At 36.2% G+C, this 21,161-nt stretch overlaps 1 protein-coding gene across 1 annotated transcript; it reads left to right on the top strand.

The window, feature by feature from the left end:
* The first annotated feature begins 16,588 nt into the window (after positions 1 to 16,588).
* On the top strand, positions 16,589 to 20,571 carry LOC136209871 (uncharacterized). Its single transcript, XM_066001484.1, has 9 exons — positions 16,589 to 16,717; positions 16,810 to 16,872; positions 17,609 to 17,707; positions 17,979 to 18,077; positions 18,753 to 18,845; positions 19,055 to 19,144; positions 19,383 to 19,455; positions 19,534 to 19,765; positions 20,255 to 20,571. Exons 1-9 carry the CDS (start codon positions 16,686 to 16,688, stop codon positions 20,407 to 20,409), a joined length of 936 nt encoding a protein of 311 aa, XP_065857556.1. The 5' UTR covers positions 16,589 to 16,685; the 3' UTR covers positions 20,410 to 20,571.
* Positions 20,572 to 21,161: the final 590 nt, after the last annotated feature.

The following is a 21,161-nucleotide window of genomic DNA, read 5'->3' as shown; positions in this document are numbered from 1 at the left end:
TAATAAATTAATAAAAGAATCCTTAAAAAAACAAAACTCTTCATCTTCTTCTCTAACTCTTATCTAATGATTTAGTAGATAATTTATTTTGCCATTACTCAAATCTGAAATCTGAAAATTACTTATGTTTCAAATAGGGTATGATTAAAAATTATCTTTAAAGTCATATGAATAGCTCAACAATTAATTTTGTAATCATGACTCATATTTAAAGTACAAGCATTTTCTAATATGATTTCACAATTAATAAGCTGGAGAATTAATCTAACCATTTAGATATAAATTGAGTTTAACTAATAAATTTGAAATATAACCATTCCAAAAATTATATTTAGAAAACAACAAATTATATCTCAAATTATATCCTGAAAAATATTTCTATTCCAATGAATCACATCTTGAATATAATTTGATAATTATACTGAGATATAAATAATTGGTATAAAATATAATTTTCTTAATAAATTATACTTGTAATAGAAAGTTTGCATTTTTAATATAATTCATGAATTTGTTAGAATTCCAAATATAATCAGTTAAAGTTTAAAAAATGTTCCCGGACAAAAATGGGTATCTACATCCATAAACGCCGTTGAATGTTTATGTCTGATGTATGCTAAAGCAAATCAAGACTAGGTTAGATTATGAGACTTAAACTAAATCACTCAGTAAATAAAAGTTAAGTCTATAAATAAGTTATAAATCGGTTGTCTCAATATTATAAATCGGCACAGACAGGGGCGGAGACAGCCCGGAGCCCGGTCTCCGGCACCACCCCTGAGGAATAGTGCTTCATTTTTTAGCAGCCCTCCAAGAAAACTAAATTACTACTTGTAATATATAGTGTAAATATGTAACATTGAATTAAGATAGCAAGACTGGTATAACTTGCATGTAAGGCTTTTTATCCATTTCAAGCTGTCTTGAGTTCGAACCTCATCCTCATTTTTTTCCCTTTTTCTTTTTCCATTTTGCCTTAATCACTAATTCTTTTTCTATTTTGATTTTTCTTTAAATCTAGATGTTTTTATCCAATTATAATTTTTTCCTTTAAATCTTAAATTTGAATTTTTTATCATTATTTTTATCTAATTAATTTTTTTTCTTAAATTAAAATATCAATATTATTACATAATTTAATTATCTTTTTATCATCATTATTAATTAATTTTAATTTTTTCTTTAATCAAAATATCAATGTCAATGTAAATATTCAATAGATAAATAATAATATACTTATTTAGGGGTTTTAATTTCGGAAATTAGCGTTAAACTTATAAAAAAAATTGAATATGTCTAAACTTTTCACGTTAGACACTTTTAATGTTTTAATCAACATATTAAAATGAAACAATTTTATCATGCTGGAGGCTAAATTTTTTTGCCAGCCCTAACGGACTGGACTCTAGAAAATTAGTCAACCCGTAGACTGAAATTAGCCCACCCAGATTTGAAATCCTAGCTCCGCCACTGGGCACAGATTATTTGGGGATCTTGGGTTGTTCAGTCACTCAAGCTCAAGGTTCAATGGATAACACCCGAATTATTGAAAAAGACTTAAACTAGTCTAAAATAATCGGACGAGTCACTTATATTATTCGAAACTAGTAGGCAATATGGCTGAGATTAATATTAATAAGTATTAGTTACTAATGTGGTTAGTAACCCAACAACATAGGAATCACATAATTGATATGACAATTACATGATTGATTATATGAATCTACATAACGAATGAAGCTAGCTTGTTGAGTCACTCAAGGTGAAACTTCACTAAATAGGATCCTAACCCACTAAAGAGTTTGTGAAATTCTTCGAGTTAATATAGAAGGTTATTAATTTTGATAAAAATAGTGGGAGAAATTTAAACAACCTAAAGCCCTCTGTCTAAATTGAATACTTAAAACAAATGAATAGCATCTGTCACTCTTTCTCACTCTCTGGTTATAAAAGTAATACTCGTTATCATGTCTAAAATGGATCCGCGTAATATCATTATTGATAACAAACTAAATGGTTCAAACTTCAGTGACTGGTTTTGCAACCTCAAAATTATTTTGAAGTCCGAAAAGATAGGGTATGTACTAGATGATTGCACACTTGAAGGAGTTGTTTGAGAAACAGACTCGATGCGAATGTTATGAGATAGCGAAGTTGTTATTTTGCTCTAAGATGCAAGAGAGCTCTTCTGTTATCACACATTGTGTCAAAATGATCGATTTCATTACCAAGTTTTCTAATATTGGATTCGTGATGGATCATGAGTTAAGTGTCGACTTAATTCTACAATCCCTCCTAGAAAGTTATTCACAATTCATCATGAACTATCAGATGAATGACTTACAGACCTCTCTTGAAGAGCTCTTGAACATGCTCAAGCCTGTTGAGCCCAATCTGAGAAAGACAAGGTAGTGACAGCACTTGTTATTGAAGGATCTAACAAGAGGAAAGGGAAGTTTCCCAACTCTAAAGGTTCCAAGAAGAGCAAGGGCTCGAAACCAACACAAGCTAAAGGTAAGCAAGTAAAGAAGCCCAAAGGGGAATGCCACTTTTGTGGTAAAGACAGGCATTGGAAAAGGAACTGCAAGGAGTATCTAGCTTGTCTCAATGAGGGAAAGGAAGATGCTTCAACATCTGGTATGTTCTATGTTGAAATCAATTCAATTTCACAGTCTGAGTCTTGGGTATTAGATACCGGATGTGGATCTCATATTTGTACAAATATGCAGGAACTAAGAAACTATGGACTTGAAGAAAGGAGACATAAACTTATGAGTTGGAAATAGAGCAAGGGTTGCTGCACTCACAATTGGAGATTATGTCTTGGCTCTACCATCTGGACTTGTAATAGAATTAAGGAACTATTTATACATTCCTAAGATGTCTATAAACATTATTTCTGTTAGCTGTCTTGTGGATGATGGTTTTACTGTTTCAGTAAAGAATTCTAGTTGTGATTTCTATAAAAATGAGATTTTCTATTTTTAAGAATATCATTGATTATGTATTGAATGATAAAGTTTATGTTTACATAATTGATACCAAAAGACATAAGATAGGTAATTCAACTTACTTGTGGAATTGTCATCTAGGCCATATAAATAAGAGACGCATGCTTAAGTTACATCAAGATGGACTTATAGACTCAGTTGATTGTGAATCAATGGGAACAGGTGAATCATGTTTGGAAGGAAAGATGACAAAGACACCCTTTAGCAATAAAGGAGAGCGTGTATCAGACACTCTAAGATTAATACATTCAGATGTATGTGGTCCTATGTGAGTCAAATGAAGAGGAGGATTCAAATACTTCATTAGCTTCATAAATGATCATACTAGATATGGTTATATCTATTTGATGAAGCATAAATCAGAAGTCTTTGAGAAATTCAAATGCTTAAGAAGGAAGTAGAAAATCAAATAGGAAAGACTATTAAAGTACTTCGATCAGATCGATGTGGAGAATATCTTTTAGATGATTTCCTGAATTATCTAAAAGAATATGGAATCCACTCACAATGGACTCCTCCATATACACCTCAACACAATAGTGTATCTGATAGGAGAAATCGTACTCTATTAGATATAGTACGATCCATGATGAGCATGACCAATCTTCTGAACACGTTTTGGGGCTATGCTTTAGAAACTGCTCTATTTATCCTAAATCGAGTACCCACCAAATCCGCCTATCGTATGTTAAACGCATAGTATCAGATAAGTTAGATCCTAAATTTGATAAATGTTTCTTCAATGGATATCATAAGGAAACTGCAGGGTATTACTTCTATCATCCAGATGATCGGAAAGTAATAATATCCAAGCATGTCGTGTTTCTAGAGAAAGAGTTTCTAGAAGAAACACGAATAGAAAGTGTGATTGAACTTGAAGAAGTTCAAGAAGAAGCACCAGCTGAAACAACAGAAACGATGGTGGAACCCAAACCAGCCCCATTAGATGAGACTCCAGTGTCATTACCTACTTGTAGGTTACAAAGAATTCATGAACTCCTAGAGAGAGTTGGATTCTAGTGGGAGACGATGAAGAGGTTCCCGAGTTAGACGATGAACCCAAAACCTACGAAGAGGCCCTTACTGGTCCAAAATCCAAGGCATGGCTTTAAGCCATGCATTCTGAAATGGATTCCATTTACACTAACCAAGTGTGGGCGCAGGGCCGTCTTAAACATTTTTGGGGTCCTATGCTAAATGAAAAAAATGGGCTTTATTCATTAAAAAAATTAATAATTTCATATAATGTTTCTACAAAATGAAACACCAAAATACTTTTAACTTGATTTTTAACATAATAAATATAATAAAAATAAGTAAATTAGATATTGCATAATAATAATAATAATAATAATAATAATAATAAAATTGGGCCCCTTAACACTCTTAGAGCGTGATTTTTCTGGATAAATTAACATATTCATTTAATTTTACACATAATAATTAATAACAATAATTTATTTAAATTTGTATAATAAAAAAATTTGGGCCTTCTTAAATTTGAGGCCCTGTGCGAAAGAGCATCTTGTACACCCTTCTCCTACTCCCCTGTGTAGACGTTGGTTGATCCACCCAAAGGGATAAAACCCATCAGGTGCAGATGGATCTTCAAAAGGAAGACAGACATGGATGGAAAGGTTAGCACCTACAAAGCTATGTTGGTAGCGAAATGTTTTCGTAAAAAAACAAATGACTATGACAAAATTTTCTCACCAGTAGCCATGTCCAAATCCATTAGAATCTTGCTTGCTATTGCCGCTCATTTAGATTATAAGATTTGGCAAATGGATGTGAAAACAACTTTCCTAAATGGAAACCTGCTTGAGGATGTATATATGATGCAACCTGAAGGTTTCACATCGAAGGATGCAAATAAAGTTTGCAAACTTCACAGATCTATATATGGACTCAAGCAAGCATCTAGGAGCTGGAACAAACTTTTTGATGAAACCATAAAACAATTTGGTTTGGAGCAAAACCCCGAAGAGGCTTGTGTTTACAAGAAGGTCAGTGGGAGGTCAGTCGTTTTCCTTGTATTATATGTCGATGATATATTACTAATAGGAAACGATATAGCTATGTTACAATCGGTGAAAGTCTGGTTATCTAGTAATTTCTCCATGAAGGACTTAGGAGAAGTAGCTTACATCTTAGGGATTAAGATCTATAGAGATAGATCGAGAAGATTGATTGGACTCTCCTAGTCTACATACATTGACAAGGGGCTAAGGCATTTTGACATGCATGAATCAAAAAGGGGTAACTTACCCATACTACATAGGATTAAGTTAACTAATCATCAGTGTCTGAAAATGGAAGATCATAGGAAACGCATAGCTGTGATTCCTTACGCTAGTGCAATTGGTTCGATCATGTATGCCATGCTCTGCACAAGGCCTGATGTAGCGTTTACATTGAGCATGACAAGTCACTTTCAGGCAAATCCAGGAAACGATCACTAGATTGATGTCAAGAACATTCTTAAGTGCTTGAGAATAGTGTCGTAAAAGTCGCTAGGCGTTAGTCGGGTGGACAAGACCTCCAAAGATTAATCGGGGATTAATCAGATTTGTATTTTTTTATTTTTTAGATTTATATCAAATAAATATTATAAAAACTCATTTAAAATATAAATGATACTATCTAAAAATAATAAATATTAAGGGTAAATTTCATCAATGGTGTACAACCTTTGTCTCAATTCATAATTTGGTATACAACCTTCAATTTGTCTCACTAATATGTACGAACTTACAAGTGACTTCCCACTTTGGTGTACATCCTGTAAAAATGATCGGTCAATGCCTGGTCAACACACCACCTGATCATCATTTTCATTCAAATCATTAGTAAAACGGACCGGCCGGTTCGACCGATCGAACCGGGAACCGGTCAGTCTTCCGGTCCGAATCACACTAGTTTAATAGATGTCTAGAAAACCGGACTGAGCCGGATCAAACCGGTGAACCGGCCTGACCCCGGTTATATCAGAATCACGAAAAGAAATTGATGAAAGTCCGCCTATCAGACTCAACAGAAGTAGGGAAAAGAACAACAGATTAGTAGCATGAAAATGGATGAAAAATGCCATTAAAGCATCTGAATCAGAAGTAAAGAAAGGAAGCAGATTCCGGTGAGCTAAAAAAAGAAAGCAGATTCCGGCGAGCTCTTCTTGATGAGATACAAAGAAAATAAATCTACTACATGAGAAGGAGGAGGAGAAACGTTAACCCATATGTCTTCCTCAACCATCTCTCTGCAATATTTTTATGGAAAGAATAAAAAAAATTATGGAAAGAAGAAGAAAAAAAAAAGTGAAGTAGATGTACAAAAGTACTCAGACTTTCCCCTTTTTCAAGATACTCGAGAAACTTCCCCTCTCCCCAATATTTTTACTTTTTTATTTTTTTTGGAAGACCTAAAAGATGTAAATGGGATATTTTGGTCATTAACAAACTACAAGACCTAAATATAGTTATGGTAAATAAGTTTACTTTATTTATCTATATAAATAATTCATAACTTTATAATCTATTTTAGATATAAATAATTTATAAAATAATTTTAAATTAATTATATATAAATATTATTTATTTATTTATTACGTCATCCGGTTCGACCAATCCGAGCCATCCGATCCGACCAAGTGACCCGTGACCCAGTTACAAATCCGGTTTGATGTCCGATCCGGTTTTGATAACTTTGCTTACAAGTATGTTGAATTAAATCCATAAAATTTTGGTTTATCTTGTTCTAGGATGAATTATTAGCTAAACAACCTAAACTTGAACACCAATCTACCCAATTTTTTTTTATATATTATTTGGGAATCCACAAGCAATCCAACAAAAACCTTAGCTGCAAATAAATTATTAATTATTTTGCAACTTATCATTAACCCGACAACAAATTTAAGATTTCATGAATGAATTGTAATATAATTAAGTTTGGGTGTTACTTATAAACATACTTAATTATATCAATATTTTGCAGAATATCTAACTGCGAAACTTGGGCGAAGAGTCTAAATAATAATTAAGTTTTAGGTGTTCTCATGGTATTATAGAAAATCTAACTGCCAAACTTCATTGAATATGTTTGCGCGAAGAGTTTAGAAATGAATGAGTTTTGCCTAGAAACCTCCACCCAGAACTTTCTGTAAGTCCTTCGAATTTGTGCAAGTAATGACTCGGGACTTGATAATGACTGTCGGGGCTGATGTTCATCTAACAGGTCCATTCCTGGTAAGATCATCTTGCAGGAATTCTTTGCAAACATTCTAGAAATTGGTTTATAGCCATATTTGAGCGTTGTGTTGTAGAACCCAGCTGTTAGCTTAGAAGGGTGAGCTCGAGTTCTATACCATGAGTGCACAAGTGGGAGTTTAGCATAAATTGCTATATTCAAGTCGCCAAATACAGAGAGGCGAGGGACAGGAGGTGATCTCCATAAAAGAAGAGCTGACTCGAGTACCGAGAAAGTAAGGAATCGCCATAGTTAGACTCCCAAGCTTCACCATTGTCGTTGAAGAAGTTGTTGGAGAGAGAGAAGTTAAAGTGAGAAAATGAAAGGGGAAGGGGGGGAGAAAAAGGTATGTAAGTAATTTTATAATAGGTGGTCAACTTTTGACTTTTTGATCGGTCAAACTGCTTACGTGTCATGTTGACTTCATGTTGACCGATCATTTTTACCTGTTGTATACCAAAGTGGGAGGTCACATATAAGTTCGTACATATTAGTGAGACAAATTGAAGGTTGTACACCAAAATGTGAAATGAGACAAAGATTGTACACCATTGATGAAATTTACCCTAAATATTAATATACTTAATAGTTATTAGTTAATACATAATAGATGTGACATAAATATAATATGTAATAAACATAATATATAAATATAAACATAAGCATATAAATATAAATATAGTAGTTGTGATATAAATATAATATATAAACCGACTTTTTCTGATTTTTCGCCTAACCCGACTTGTCCGACTTTTCTGCCTTATCCGATTTGTCTGATTTATTCCGATTTGAACCGCCTATGCGGAAGAAAATTAGGCTCCCAACTTATTTCGACCATTTATAGAAAATTGGGCGGTGTTGTAAAAATCAACGATATATCGGCTGACTAGTCGCCGACTTGACCGATTTGTACAATACTGTTTGAGAAGGACTAAGGACATGTTGCTCATGTATGGAGGTGGAGAACTTAAAATTGAAGAATTTTCAGATGCTAGTCATCTAATAGATGAGAATGATTACAAATCCCAAACAGAATACATGTTTATCCTAAATGGGGGTTCAGTCAGTTGGAAGAGTTCCAAATAAGAAAGTGTTGCTTTCTCATAAACCGAATCAGAGTACATCGCAGCTAGAGAAGCAGCAAAAGAGGTGGTTTTGATTAGGAAGTTCGTGACAGAACAAGGAGTGGTGTCTGACATTATGAATCTCATTACTCTGTACTGTGATAACAATGGAGCCATTACACAAGCAAAGGAACCATGGTCTCATAATGGATCCAAGCATTATCTCAAGCGACATCACTTCATCAGAGAGATTATAGACATGAGAGATGTGAGAATAGAAAGAGTACCCACAAAGGACAATGTTGCCGATCCGTTGATGAAGGCCTTAACCCAAAGAGTTCATGGTCGTCATTTTAATTCTTTTGGGATTAGTTTCAGAAACAATTGGCTTTAGTCCAAGTGGGAGATGTTGGGGTTTAGTGTCCTGTAGACAATTGTTGTAGGATATAAACTATTTGTAAATGAATTGTTGATTATCGTTTGTTTTTATAAGATATAGTATGTTTAACTATATAAAGGCATTAATCTTTTAACAGAACTAATTAAGTTAATTAAAAGAAATCCCAAGTTTATTTAAGTGATCATAAAGTGTTCACACAAGCATGAAGTGAGACTAAACTTTATAATAAACCAATAAAACTTAAAGCAATCCCACGTTAAATAATATATTTATGAGATTAACATAGTGCTGTTGAGACTTATACGTAATAATGTCTTCTATTATGAACAGAGAGCTGATCTCACAAGCTTTAGATATGGAGATATCTAGACAATTACATGGATCCGGTGAAGGAGTTCATTAGGATTAGGGACCTGACTTGAGATAACATGATGGATGGATTTATCCGAATGTCACTTATTTCATCTCAAATGGTATTAGTAGGTATAAGTATTCATCAGACTCAAAAAAATAAAATTAATTAGTGATTCTAGATTCTAGAGTGTGGTGCTTTGACTCTGTTCAAATACGATCCACTACAGAGGGAATAAAGTAATAGTAGGATAGTTAATGTTAGATTGAGCATTCGTCACTCTTGATAGATAGGAGATATATCCATGGCCTCTTGTGTAGAATTAACTAAAAATCCTTGCAAAGTGACCGGGTTAAGAGTAGAAATGAAGATTTCACTTAACCTATCTATTTAGAGTTAATTCTACTTGAACAAGTAAAACAAACATCTCATAATATGTAACTTGACATATTCCATAGTTACAGATGCGTCTAAGGCTATAGCTGATGAAGGATCGCATTGCACTGGACCTAATACGGAAAGGTAAATATCAGTATCAACCTGGCTTCTTATCGCTCTGGGGGAATGTTTACGGTTCTGCTAGTAATAGTTATCGAACTCATTCCGTTATATATTTAGTTAAAATTAATCAGGTTGAATTAATTTCAATAAATATATATAACTAGCAGCGGTAAAAACCTAATGGGTTTTATATGGGACTTGGAATCGGAGGACGAAATTGTAATTAGGGGAGATGAAGTGTATGTCCAAATTTTATGTGTATTAAGGATGAAATAGTTTAATTGATAATTATAATTAGATTATGGTTATAATTAAATTATCTGATTATGTGATAATATTAATTAGAAGGTTTCATGTGATTAAATCTCTAACATAAATAAATTTCTAATTTTTTTTTGTAGGAAAGGAAAGAAAACAAAGAAAAACAAAGAAAGCCGCCTAGTCCGGGATCAGCCTGGGAAAACTGACCCTCCCTAAATCATCCAGGATCAGAGACGAAATGGATATCGGAGGAGAAGAAAAGGTTGAAAGACCCAACATCCTTGAATGACCTTCAACCGCAAGACGGTCTGCTACACGATTTTGCTCCCTATAAATATGAGTGAAGCTAAGAAAATCAAAGGAGGAGCCAATCCTTCTAATACCTTTGATTAAATTTTGGCTACTCAGGCAAAACGCATTGTTTTCTGAAATCATTTTGACCGCTTTAAGGTTATCAGACTCCACCAGAAGGTTCTTCACCCCCAGATTTTTAGCTAGCTTCAGACCAGAAAAAATCCCCCAAAGCTCAGCCGAGAAAGATGAACCTAAACCCAAATTCTGAGAGAAACCAGAAACCCAACCACCACCATCATCTCTCAGAACCCCTCCTGTGGAAATTTTCCCGTCCTTTAGACAAGAACCATCAGTGTTAAGCTTAAGCACACATTTTCTAGGCTTAACCCAGCCTAAGAGATGGGCCTCCTTCCTCTAAATAGCCCTAGCCAAGGGATCCTCAACGAAGCTATCCCCCAAGGTGCAAATTTTCTTGGAAAAGTAATCCAAGACATTAGGCAAAACAACCTTTTCTCCTCCAAAAATCTCTTCATTTCTCCATTTCCAAATCTGATGGCATACCACCACAAATAAGAGAACACCCTGATTCAACTCAGCCAAAAGATTCCCATTAATCCCATATCATGCTCAGAGTGGGCTAAAAAAGAAGATAGCACATTTCTAGGGAGAACTTTCCTCCAAACCTCTTTACTTTTCTCACAGTCTCTAAGAGCATGGCATAAAGTTTCTTCATTACCTCTGCATCTGCCACAGGCTCCAGACTCCACCAAATGCCTCCTTTTCCTATCAGAATTAGTAAGCAACCTATTTTTAACTCCTAGCCACAGGAAGCTTCTAATACGGTACAGTACTTTCAAGACCCAAATCATCTTCCACACCCCTTGGGTGCGAAGTGTCCAATTCCTGACAGAAAGCCTGAAAGTCGATTTGCAAGAATAGGCCCCCTCTACATTCTTCTCGCCAAACACACTTGCCTGGGAGTTTCCTACTTCAGCTATAGGGGGTACGTCCACAGGAATATTCTCCTTCTCCAAGGGTATAACCCATTGGTCAGAAACTGGATCACTGGCAATGTCATCCGCCACCTCGCCCTCTTCAGCTTCTTTCTCGAGGGACTTCCGAACTTGTGCACGAAGAAAGCTCCTGGAATCCTCTATCTGGTTAAGCTTTTGAACTTCAACAGGGCTGGGAATGTCAAATAAAGGATCTTTAAAATTCAGATCCGGATTTGTCTCTAGGAAATAGGCTATCAACATTTCGCCATAGTAAAAAGCTTGTTCTCCTGCTGTGGACTCCGCTGCCTCTAGAGCCTCCTTCTGCTTCTTCTTGTCCTCCTCGATCTTCTCTTGAAGTTGTTTTATTTCAGCCTCCTTCTGGGCGAGGGCGGACGCAGCGGATGCCGCCTCACTTTCCAACCTTGCAATAGTGGCCTTATCCGCCACTCCTTGAAGAATCTCAGATTCAACCGAACGAAGTCGGGTGAACGCCTGTTAAGAAAGAAATACATTAAGCATCAGAACGTATGATGAATTAGATTCAAAACACCCTTTCTATCACAAAGCTTACCTCAATAAGATCCATCCTAGTCTTTTGGATGTGAGTGGAGGCCGGGATCTTGCTGAATTTGCTCTGGACTAAGCTCAACTGGCTAAAAGCCTCATCCAGGTCATTGATGAGGGACTCGTTCCTCAAGGTCCCATAGCCCCCATATTTGGAAGCCCAGTATTGGCCTAGATCAGACTTCGGCACCTGAACAAAATGATGTATTGTCAGAATATCATAACAATGTAACTACTCAAGCTGAATATGGCGTATCAGCTTTACCTGATCATCTTCCCTCACTACCGAAGTGGCGGACTTTTGGGCATCCGCCATAAGCTTTGAGGCGGGAAGAGTTTTGCGTCTCCTCACTTGCGTATCATCTGAGGCATTCGCCTTACGCTTGCCAGTATTCACCGCAGGATTCACCGCCTTGGCCTTTCTTTGAGCTGCCAGCTCCATCAGCTTTTTTCGCCTCTCTGCAAGAGCGGCACTGGCCTTAGAAACACCCCTGCCAAGTAAAATCCAACAATTAAAAAAGAAGAAACTCTATACCTTGATCAAATTGTGCAATGCGGGAATAAACAAAAGTGTCCTCCTCCTGGCGGATCAGAGGGACATCGCTCAGCATGAAGGTCAAAGCATCAGTGTATGACCAGGAACCCGCCTTCACCGCTCATAGAGTTTCAATATAAACTTCATCAGTCTCCGTCAGAATGCGCATATCTCCCGTCATATGTTGAGGCTTGGGATTCCAGCAGGAAGGGAAACCTAGAGGTTCGCCCTCCTTTATCTTCACGAAGAAGAACTTTTCATCCCAGCAATGAACATTGGACATCTTGCCGTAAAAGGGGGCGTAAGGCCCAAACTTGGAAAAAGTATAAAAAGACTCTGAAGCTCGTTTGCCGGGTTTGTGAAGAGCACGGAAGACACGGGGTGTACAGACTACCCCAAGATTTGACGCTAAGTAGCAATCGAGAGCTAGATCAAGCCAACCATTGGGGTGCAGTTGACATACGGTGATATCAAAATAGGAAAGTATATCCGCCATCATCTTCGATAGAGGCAGATGAAATCCTCTCTCCACATGACTATAGTATACAGTTAAGTAACCGCTTGGCGGATCGGCTGGTCTATGGTTCGCCTCAGCTAGCAAAGTCTCATAGTTCTTTATCCAAGGGAATGTATCCGTCAGATACGCCAGATCCGCATAACTCATATGTGACGAAGTAGAAGAAGCTCGGGGAGCTTTTCTCCTAACAGGGACAAATGAAGAAGCATCCATCCCTGAAAATCTCCTAGAATGATCTAAACGAGTTTGACTCCTATTACACACCGAGTTTCGCAACTCGGTTAAATCTATGCTATTTGTATGGTCAGAAGAAAGAATTTTCTCTGACGAGGAAGACGACGAAGTCCAACTGAACTCAACGTCTGAAGCAGATGGTAAGTTAAACAGATCAACGGTTGCTTCGGAAGAGGAGGAACAACTCCTAAACATTCAAAGAAAATAGAAATAGATCAAGAACATGGAGAACTTACATGAAAAAGGGATGAAGAAAAGCTGGAATTCCGAAGAGAGAGCTCTGAAGCAGGAAAAAGGTTTCTGTAGAAAGAGTAGGAATAATGAAAGAAAGAAGGACGAAGGAAAAAGATGTCGAAAAGACATCTCTACTCTCACTCCTAGAACAGAACTCCATCACCACGTGTCACCGATCGGATGGTCTAAAAAAGGGTGCACATTAAATGATCGTAATGATGACGGCGCATGGCACATCAAAAGCCCTAAAAGACTTTTAGGCATTTTTCGGGGGCTTCTGATAACATTGAGATATTATTCGAGGACCAAAGAAGATATTTACCACGAGATGCGCCATGTTCGGCGTATCAAAGAGCTCCGCTAAAGGCTGATCACAGAGACAGGATCCCCCAAGATCCGTGGCGGATCGCCAAGGGCGAATCTCCTTATAAACGGTCAGGTTAGACGCAGGAATAAAGATTAATAAATGCGCATTAGTTTCCCTTAATAGCCATCTTAAAGGAAACCTGTAACCCGCCATTAATGAAGCATTAATGGAACTAAGCTATTATAACTCATCAACCCTATAAATAGCCTACAGCTAGGGCTATCAAAGGTACACATACTTTCTATATTCTCTAAGCTTTGTCAATTCAGTTTATTCTCCAAATCTCTACTGACTTTGGCATCGGAGCTTCCCCCGCCGATCCCAACGACGCCCCCCACAGGGACGAACTCCGATCAGAATTTCTCCACTTGTTATCAAAATATATAATAGATTAATGGATTTTTAAATCATTTGAAATACGTGAACCTATTATATGTCATGCAATATTTTGAACGATATATTATAAACTCAAAACGGAGAAGTGATAAATGAAAAATTGATGCTTAAAGTGAACCAATTGAAATAGTTTTGAAGAGGATAAAAGAAAAATAAACTTCTCCATCTCACATAGAAAAAAAACCGAGAATTTACGCAAAGATGCAGTTGAAACACCACCGGAATAGGGGTACACCCACATAGTGTGGGCGACGGAAATGCTATACCAAAATGAGGGCCTTTGCACCAAGATGGCCGGACCGTCGATCCTCGATATATTTCAAGATACTAAGTATAGATTATTGACTTTATTTAGCTTTAAGCCGACATGTATTTCTTTTAAACCCAAAAATCAATATCAATTTTTTTTAAAGAAGTATAGATTAACCGGTAATATATGAAATTGTAAATTTTGCCCCTAACTTAATATGCATGATCAATTTTATCCATATTTGATAGAAAATTTGAACAAAATGTAATATAATTAGTGATTCATCAGACTCAAAAAAATAAAATTAATTAGTGATTCTAGATTCTAGAGTGTGGTGCTTTGACTCTGTTCAAATACGATCCACTACAGAGGGAATAAAGTAATAGTAGGATAGTTAATGTTAGATTGAGCATTCGTCACTCTTGATAGATAGGAGATATATCCATGGCCTCTTGTGTAGAATTAACTAAAAATCCTTGCAAAGTGACCGGGTTAAGAGTAGAAATGAAGATTTCACTTAACCTATCTATTTAGAGTTAATTCTACTTGAACAAGTAAAACAAACATCTCATAATATGTAACTTGACATATTCCATAGTTACAGATGCGTCTAAGGCTATAGCTGATGAAGGATCGCATTGCACTGGACCTAATACGGAAAGGTAAATATCAGTATCAACCTGGCTTCTTATCGCTCTGGGGGAATGTTTACGGTTCTGCTAGTAATAGTTATCGAACTCATTCCGTTATATATTTAGTTAAAATTAATCAGGTTGAATTAATTTCAATAAATATATATAACTAGCAGCGGTAAAAACCTAATGGGTTTTATATGGGACTTGGAATCGGAGGACGAAATTGTAATTGGGGGAGATGAAGTGTATGTCCAAATTTTATGTGTATTAAGGATGAAATAGTTTAATTGATAATTATAATTAGATTATGGTTATAATTAAATTATCTGATTATGTGATAATATTAATTAGAAGGTTTCATGTGATTAAATCTCTAACATAAATAAATTTCTAATTTTTTTTTTGTAGGAAAGGAAAGAAAACAAAGAAAAACAAAGAAAGCCGCCTAGTCCGGGATCAGCCTGGGAAAACTGACCCTCCCTAAATCATCCAGGATCAGAGACGAAATGGATATCGGAGGAGAAGAAAAGGTTGAAAGACCCAACATCCTTGAATGACCTTCAACCGCAAGACGGTCTGCTACACGATTTTGCTCCCTATAAATATGAGTGAAGCTAAGAAAATCAAAGGAGGAGCCAATCCTTCTAATACCTTTGATTAAATTTTGGCTACTCAGGCAAAACGCATTGTTTTCTGAAATCATTTTGACCGCTTTAAGGTTATCAGACTCCACCAGAAGGTTCTTCACCCCCAGATTTTTAGCTAGCTTCAGACCAGAAAAAATCCCCCAAAGCTCAGCCGAGAAAGATGAACCTAAACCCAAATTCTGAGAGAAACCAGAAACCCAACCACCACCATCATCTCTCAGAACCCCTCCTGTGGAAATTTTCCCGTCCTTTAGACAAGAACCATCAGTGTTAAGCTTAAGCACACATTTTCTAGGCTTAACCCAGCCTAAGAGATGGGCCTCCTTCCTCTAAATAGCCCTAGCCAAGGGATCCTCAACGAAGCTATCCCCCAAGGTGCAAATTTTCTTGGAAAAGTAATCCAAGACATTAGGCAAAACAACCTTTTCTCCTCCAAAAATCTCTTCATTTCTCCATTTCCAAATCTGATGGCATACCACCACAAATAAGAGAACACCCTGATTCAACTCAGCCAAAAGATTCCCATTAATCCCATATCATGCTCAGAGTGGGCTAAAAAAGAAGATAGCACATTTCTAGGGAGAACTTTCCTCCAAACCTCTTTACTTTTCTCACAGTCTCTAAGAGCATGGCATAAAGTTTCTTCATTACCTCTGCATCTGCCACAGGCTCCAGACTCCACCAAATGCCTCCTTTTCCTATCAGAATTAGTAAGCAACCTATTTTTAACTCCTAGCCATAGGAAGCTTCTAATACGGTACAGTACTTTCAAGACCCAAATCATCTTCCACACCCCTTGGGTGCGAAGTGTCCAATTCCTGACAGAAAGCCTGAAAGTCGATTTGCAAGAATAACGTTGAAACCATATTTTCTAAGGCTTAATACATCATTTGGTCCCTAAACTTGTGAAAAAAGCTTGATTTACCTTTTGAACTTTCAAAGTGTCTCAATAGCTCCAGTACGCTGAACTTGCACAAAATATAATCAATTGATTGTAAAAAAATAATTGGAATTTAATTGATCAAAACTCAAAAATTAATTGTAATTTTTTAACTTTTCCAAATACATGTAGACGCCCCAACCTAACCTATATACAGTCACAGTCATTTAGGACTATAGAGAATATCGTTCATTGTTTGTTTGCTTAAATTCGAAGGAAACTAGGGATCATCGATCGATATCGATGGAAGGAGGTGTATCTGAAGAACTGAAATCGTATGGACTATAGTGTTTTCAAAAGCTTTCATTATCTTCTATGTCTGCTTATTATTAAATTAATTTGCGTTTTTTTTCTTTTTTGCTTAAAGACGAGCTGCTGCATCACAAGGAAGCTCCAAGCGTCGTCGAGTCAAGAAGAAGCTTGCCTCTAGGTAACGTTTCTAATTTACGATTAATTTCTTCACCGATTCTTAGAGTTTGTTTGTTTTGGGGTTAGAGGAGGCTAACCTTGTTTAGTTTAACTAAGTGGCTTCACCGAATCAAATACACACTGTATTGTTGGGGGTTTAGATTTTTTTGCAAAACAAATACCACTCTCTGATTGATAACATTGTGGGTTTGGTGTTTTCTTCTTATTGCTATGTTCTGAAAAGCTTCATAACATCTTTTAGGGTTTTGATTACAGATTAAATCCTGATTAGTTAATAATATTGATTGATAACATTGTGAACAAATGACTCCATCTCCTTGTCCTTGTTCCTGCCCCATCTCCTTGCCTCTGCTTTAGTTCAGAGTCTCCATGGTTTAGTTCCTTGTATAAGGAAAAACAAAAGCAAGTAACAAAAATGGTCGAAAAAAATGAAATATACCTTCATTTTGGCAGCCTTCTGTGTGGAAGAACTGATACTTTCGTATGGAATCGTCTCACTCCAATAACGGATGTATGGACAAATAGGATTTGGTGACAAACTTCATGATTAGTTGATAGATAATACTGTTTTCTTTGATAAATATGTGAAAGGTATTGTAAATTCATGTCTTGTGGACTTTTAGCATGGATTGGTTGTTGGCTTTGACATTTTCTTCTTTATTGCTCTGTTCCGAAAAGTTTTCACATCACATGTTTATGTTTGCACTTTCACTTATTTTTTTGTTTTGCATATGAAGGATGCAATGTGGAGGTGATGCCTCTCATGGACAGATGGGTGTGGGCTCGGAGAGTCACCTAGTCAAGTGTAAGAGGATCAAGAAGAAGCGAGTGTCTAGGTAAAGTTTATAATTAACAATTAATTTCTTCACTCATTGTTAGGTTATGGTCCTTATGGATTCTTGTTGAATCAAATAGATGAAATCCGCATTAGTTGATAATATTGATCAATAACATTGTGAAATATTACTGCAGAAGGTAGTAGGCCTTGTTGTTGTGACTTGGTTATAGGGTTTGATGTCTTCTTCTTATTGGTATGTTCTGAAAAGCTTCCGCTTTACAATTTTTAACACGAGTCTGTGCTTCATTTTGTTTGTTCTTCAATTAAAGGTTGCAAAGAGGACCTGATGCCTCCAAAGGGAATATGGCTGGAGGCTCCGACGGTCACCAGGTCAACCGTAAGAGAGTCGAGGAGGAGTCTTTCTCTTGGTAAAGTTTCTAATTTATAACTAATTGCTTCACCTTATTTTTAGGGTTTGGAATTTTGGTGAATCAAATACCACAGACTGATTACAGACGAAATCCTGATTAGTTAATAATATTGATTGATAACATTGTGAAAAGTTGGTGCACAAGGTCTACTTGACATGAATTCATGTCAAGTAGACCTTGTTGTTGTGACATTTAGCATGACTTGGTTGTCGGGTTTCATGTTTTCTTCTTGTTGCTCTGCTCTGAAAAGCTTTCACATTACATGTTTATCATTAGACCGTGCTTTTCGTTTTGTTTGTACTGCAATTAAAGGTTTCAAAGAAGAACTAATGCCTCCCAAGGAGGCTCCGAGCGTCACCAAGTTAAGCGTAAGAAAGTCAAGAAGGAGAGTGTCTGTTGTTAAAGTTTCTAACTTGTAACTAATTGCTTCACCTTGTTCTTAGGCTTTTTATTTGTGGCAAATCAAATACCACGGCCTAATTACAGATGAAATCCTGATTACTTAATAATATAAAATTGTGAAAAATTACTGCAGAAGCTAGTAGGCCTTGTTGTTGTGACTTGGTTGTAGGGTTTGATGTTTTCTTCTTATTGCTCTGTTCTGAAAAGCTTTCGCATTACATGTTTAAACATAAGTCTGTTCTTTTCATTTCGTTTGTTCTGCAATTCAAGGTTTCAAAGAGGTGCCTCCGAAGGAGATACAGCTGGAGGCTCCAACTGTCACCAGGTCAAGCGTAAGAGACTCAAGGATGGGTCCTTCTCTGGGTAAAGTTTCTCATTTATAATTAATTGCTTCACCTTATTTTTAGGGTTTGGATTTTTGGCGAATCAAATTCCACAGAGACGAAATCCTGATCAGTGTAATATTGATTGATAACATTGTGAAACGTTGAGGTTTCATGAATTCATGTCAAGTTGTGACATTTAGCATGACTTAGTCTGTGCTTTTCATTTCGTTTCTTCTGCAATTAAAGGTTGCCAAGAGCAATTGACGCCACTCAACGACAGATCGATGGAGGCTCCGCCCGTGGCCGTTTGAGGGGTACTACAGTCACGAGCCCTAGGTGATGATTAATTTCCTCATTAATTGTTAGGGTTTCAAATATTGGTCTGTGAGTAGTTGATCTGTCATATTTGGCGAGTCAAATAGCATGGTTCGAGAATGAACCAAATCATTAATAGTTGATAGATAACTCTGCAAAAGATTTATCTGTCTATATATTTTTTAGTTATTGCTAGCTTCTGTTCAGCTATTAGTATGACTATAATACTAATTTTTAACATGATTCTTGAGCAAAACAGTTTAGTCGCAATCTTGAAGGAAGTGAATCTTGGATATGCGAAGATGGCTTTGGAATTTTATGAAAAGAACCAGGTTTCCTGTCTGCTCTCTTTCATATTTATTTTAACCACTTGTGCTGCAGCATTTCTAATTTTACACAATGTTGGTTAGGATGCTGAGTTTGAAGTTTTAGAAGTCCTGGATGTAAGTGGTTCGAGATTACAACTCCCTGAATCTGAGGACGATCAATATTGGATTCATATCAGCTTCATTGCTAAACGCAAGAATGCTGACTGCAGTGATGTCTCTCCAAAACACTTCTTTGGTGAATTGCTTAAAGATGATTGTTCAGGGAAATTTCATGCCACGTGCTGTTCTACATTTGAGCCTAGTGATGACCCTGGTAATGCGCATATTATCCTTTGTTGCATTTGTTTTGTTTAATTTAGGTTTAAAACATCTTGTATTTGTCCCCATTTACTTTCCCCATTATGTGGGGATGGGGAGAAAAAAAACCCCGGGGGCGGAGATGGGGAACTCTCTCCCACGTCCCCAAGGGGATTCTTAAATGTTCTTTTTACTTTGGACAATTTGTAGATTAGGCTTAATACATAAATGCACCCTCAAACTTGACAAGTTTGTTCCCTTGGCACCCTGAACTTTCACATATACGTATTACACACTCATACTTGACTAAACTAAACCTCATCCACACTAAATTGCAATATAACATTTATATTTAGTCAAGTATAGGTGCGTGATAGGTCCATGTTAAAGTTTAGGGTGCCAAGAGAAGAAACTTGTCAAGTTTAAGTGTTTATTTATGTATTAAGCCTTGTAGATTATGTTTGGGAACTCTCTCACCTTGATTGGAATGCTATTGACTATGCAGGATTCGACCACGGTTGTATATTTTGCTTGCCTGATCAGAAATTTCATCCTACCGATGGATATTGTGTTGGTCGTCCACCCTGGTATATACCGAAAGTGGTATATGGTCATCCGCCATGGCTTTATGACGAAAATGGTACATGTTTAATCAAGTGACTGGTATCTATAGGCCCGAACAAGATTAGAAGCTAACTTCGGTGACTTGTCGTCTGTGTGACAATTGATAAACTTAACTTATATATGCCTATTAAGAGTTTAAGTTTTGTCTTTTATTATATTTGTATTTTGAAATTCAATACAAAAATTATATTAGAGTAATTTAAGGGATTTGAAAGATATATATTTAAACAAAAGGTTGGGCTTGTGTTATTAGGTGAATGATAAAATGGCAACCTATAACAAAATGGTTCAATTGGGATGGGATGTTTAATCTGTTAAGTAGTACTATTTATCTAAACTTAGCTCAACTACTATTTTCACAAAAGGCTTGGGTTGTGCAAGCTAACGGAACTAATTTCCAATGGTCATTTTCACATTTTTTTTATGCAATCATTGAGCTATATAATATAATTAAAACTTGTTAAATTCAATAAGTAATAATTTTGTTAAATTCAGAAAATCGTGAATATGTTTGAATAAAAGAACTATAAAATTTATTCCTTAATCGTTTGGATTAGTTTTCTTGAATCCAGGTAATGCTATATATAATATATTGAACAATTAATTTTAGACTGAATTAACATAATTTCCCCGTAATTTATCAAATCAGAGTTTAACGGAGTAATATCAATGACGTGTTCCGTTTCGTTATGGAGGCCTAAATTGGTACTATTTTTTAAACGTTAAACCTATATTGGTGCTATTTTGTACGTAGAGTCTAAAAATCATAGGTCTATTTTGGTATCTTA

The sequence above is a fragment of the Euphorbia lathyris genome, chromosome 10, assembly GCF_963576675.1.
Source record: "Euphorbia lathyris chromosome 10, ddEupLath1.1, whole genome shotgun sequence".
Lineage (NCBI taxonomy): Eukaryota > Viridiplantae > Streptophyta > Magnoliopsida > Malpighiales > Euphorbiaceae > Euphorbia > Euphorbia lathyris.
This window is presented reverse-complemented; position numbering and strand designations above follow the sequence as displayed.

Coding starts and splice junctions, on each gene's coding strand:
- LOC136209871 (XM_066001484.1), top strand. CDS start 16,686: ATGGAAGGAGGTGTATCTGAAGAACTGAAATC. Junction 16,718..16,809: donor GTATCTGAAGAACTGAAATC/GTATGGACTATA, acceptor TTTTGCTTAAAG/ACGAGCTGCTGCATCACAAG. Junction 18,078..18,752: donor GAGGAGGAGTCTTTCTCTTG/GTAAAGTTTCTA, acceptor CTGCAATTCAAG/GTTTCAAAGAGGTGCCTCCG.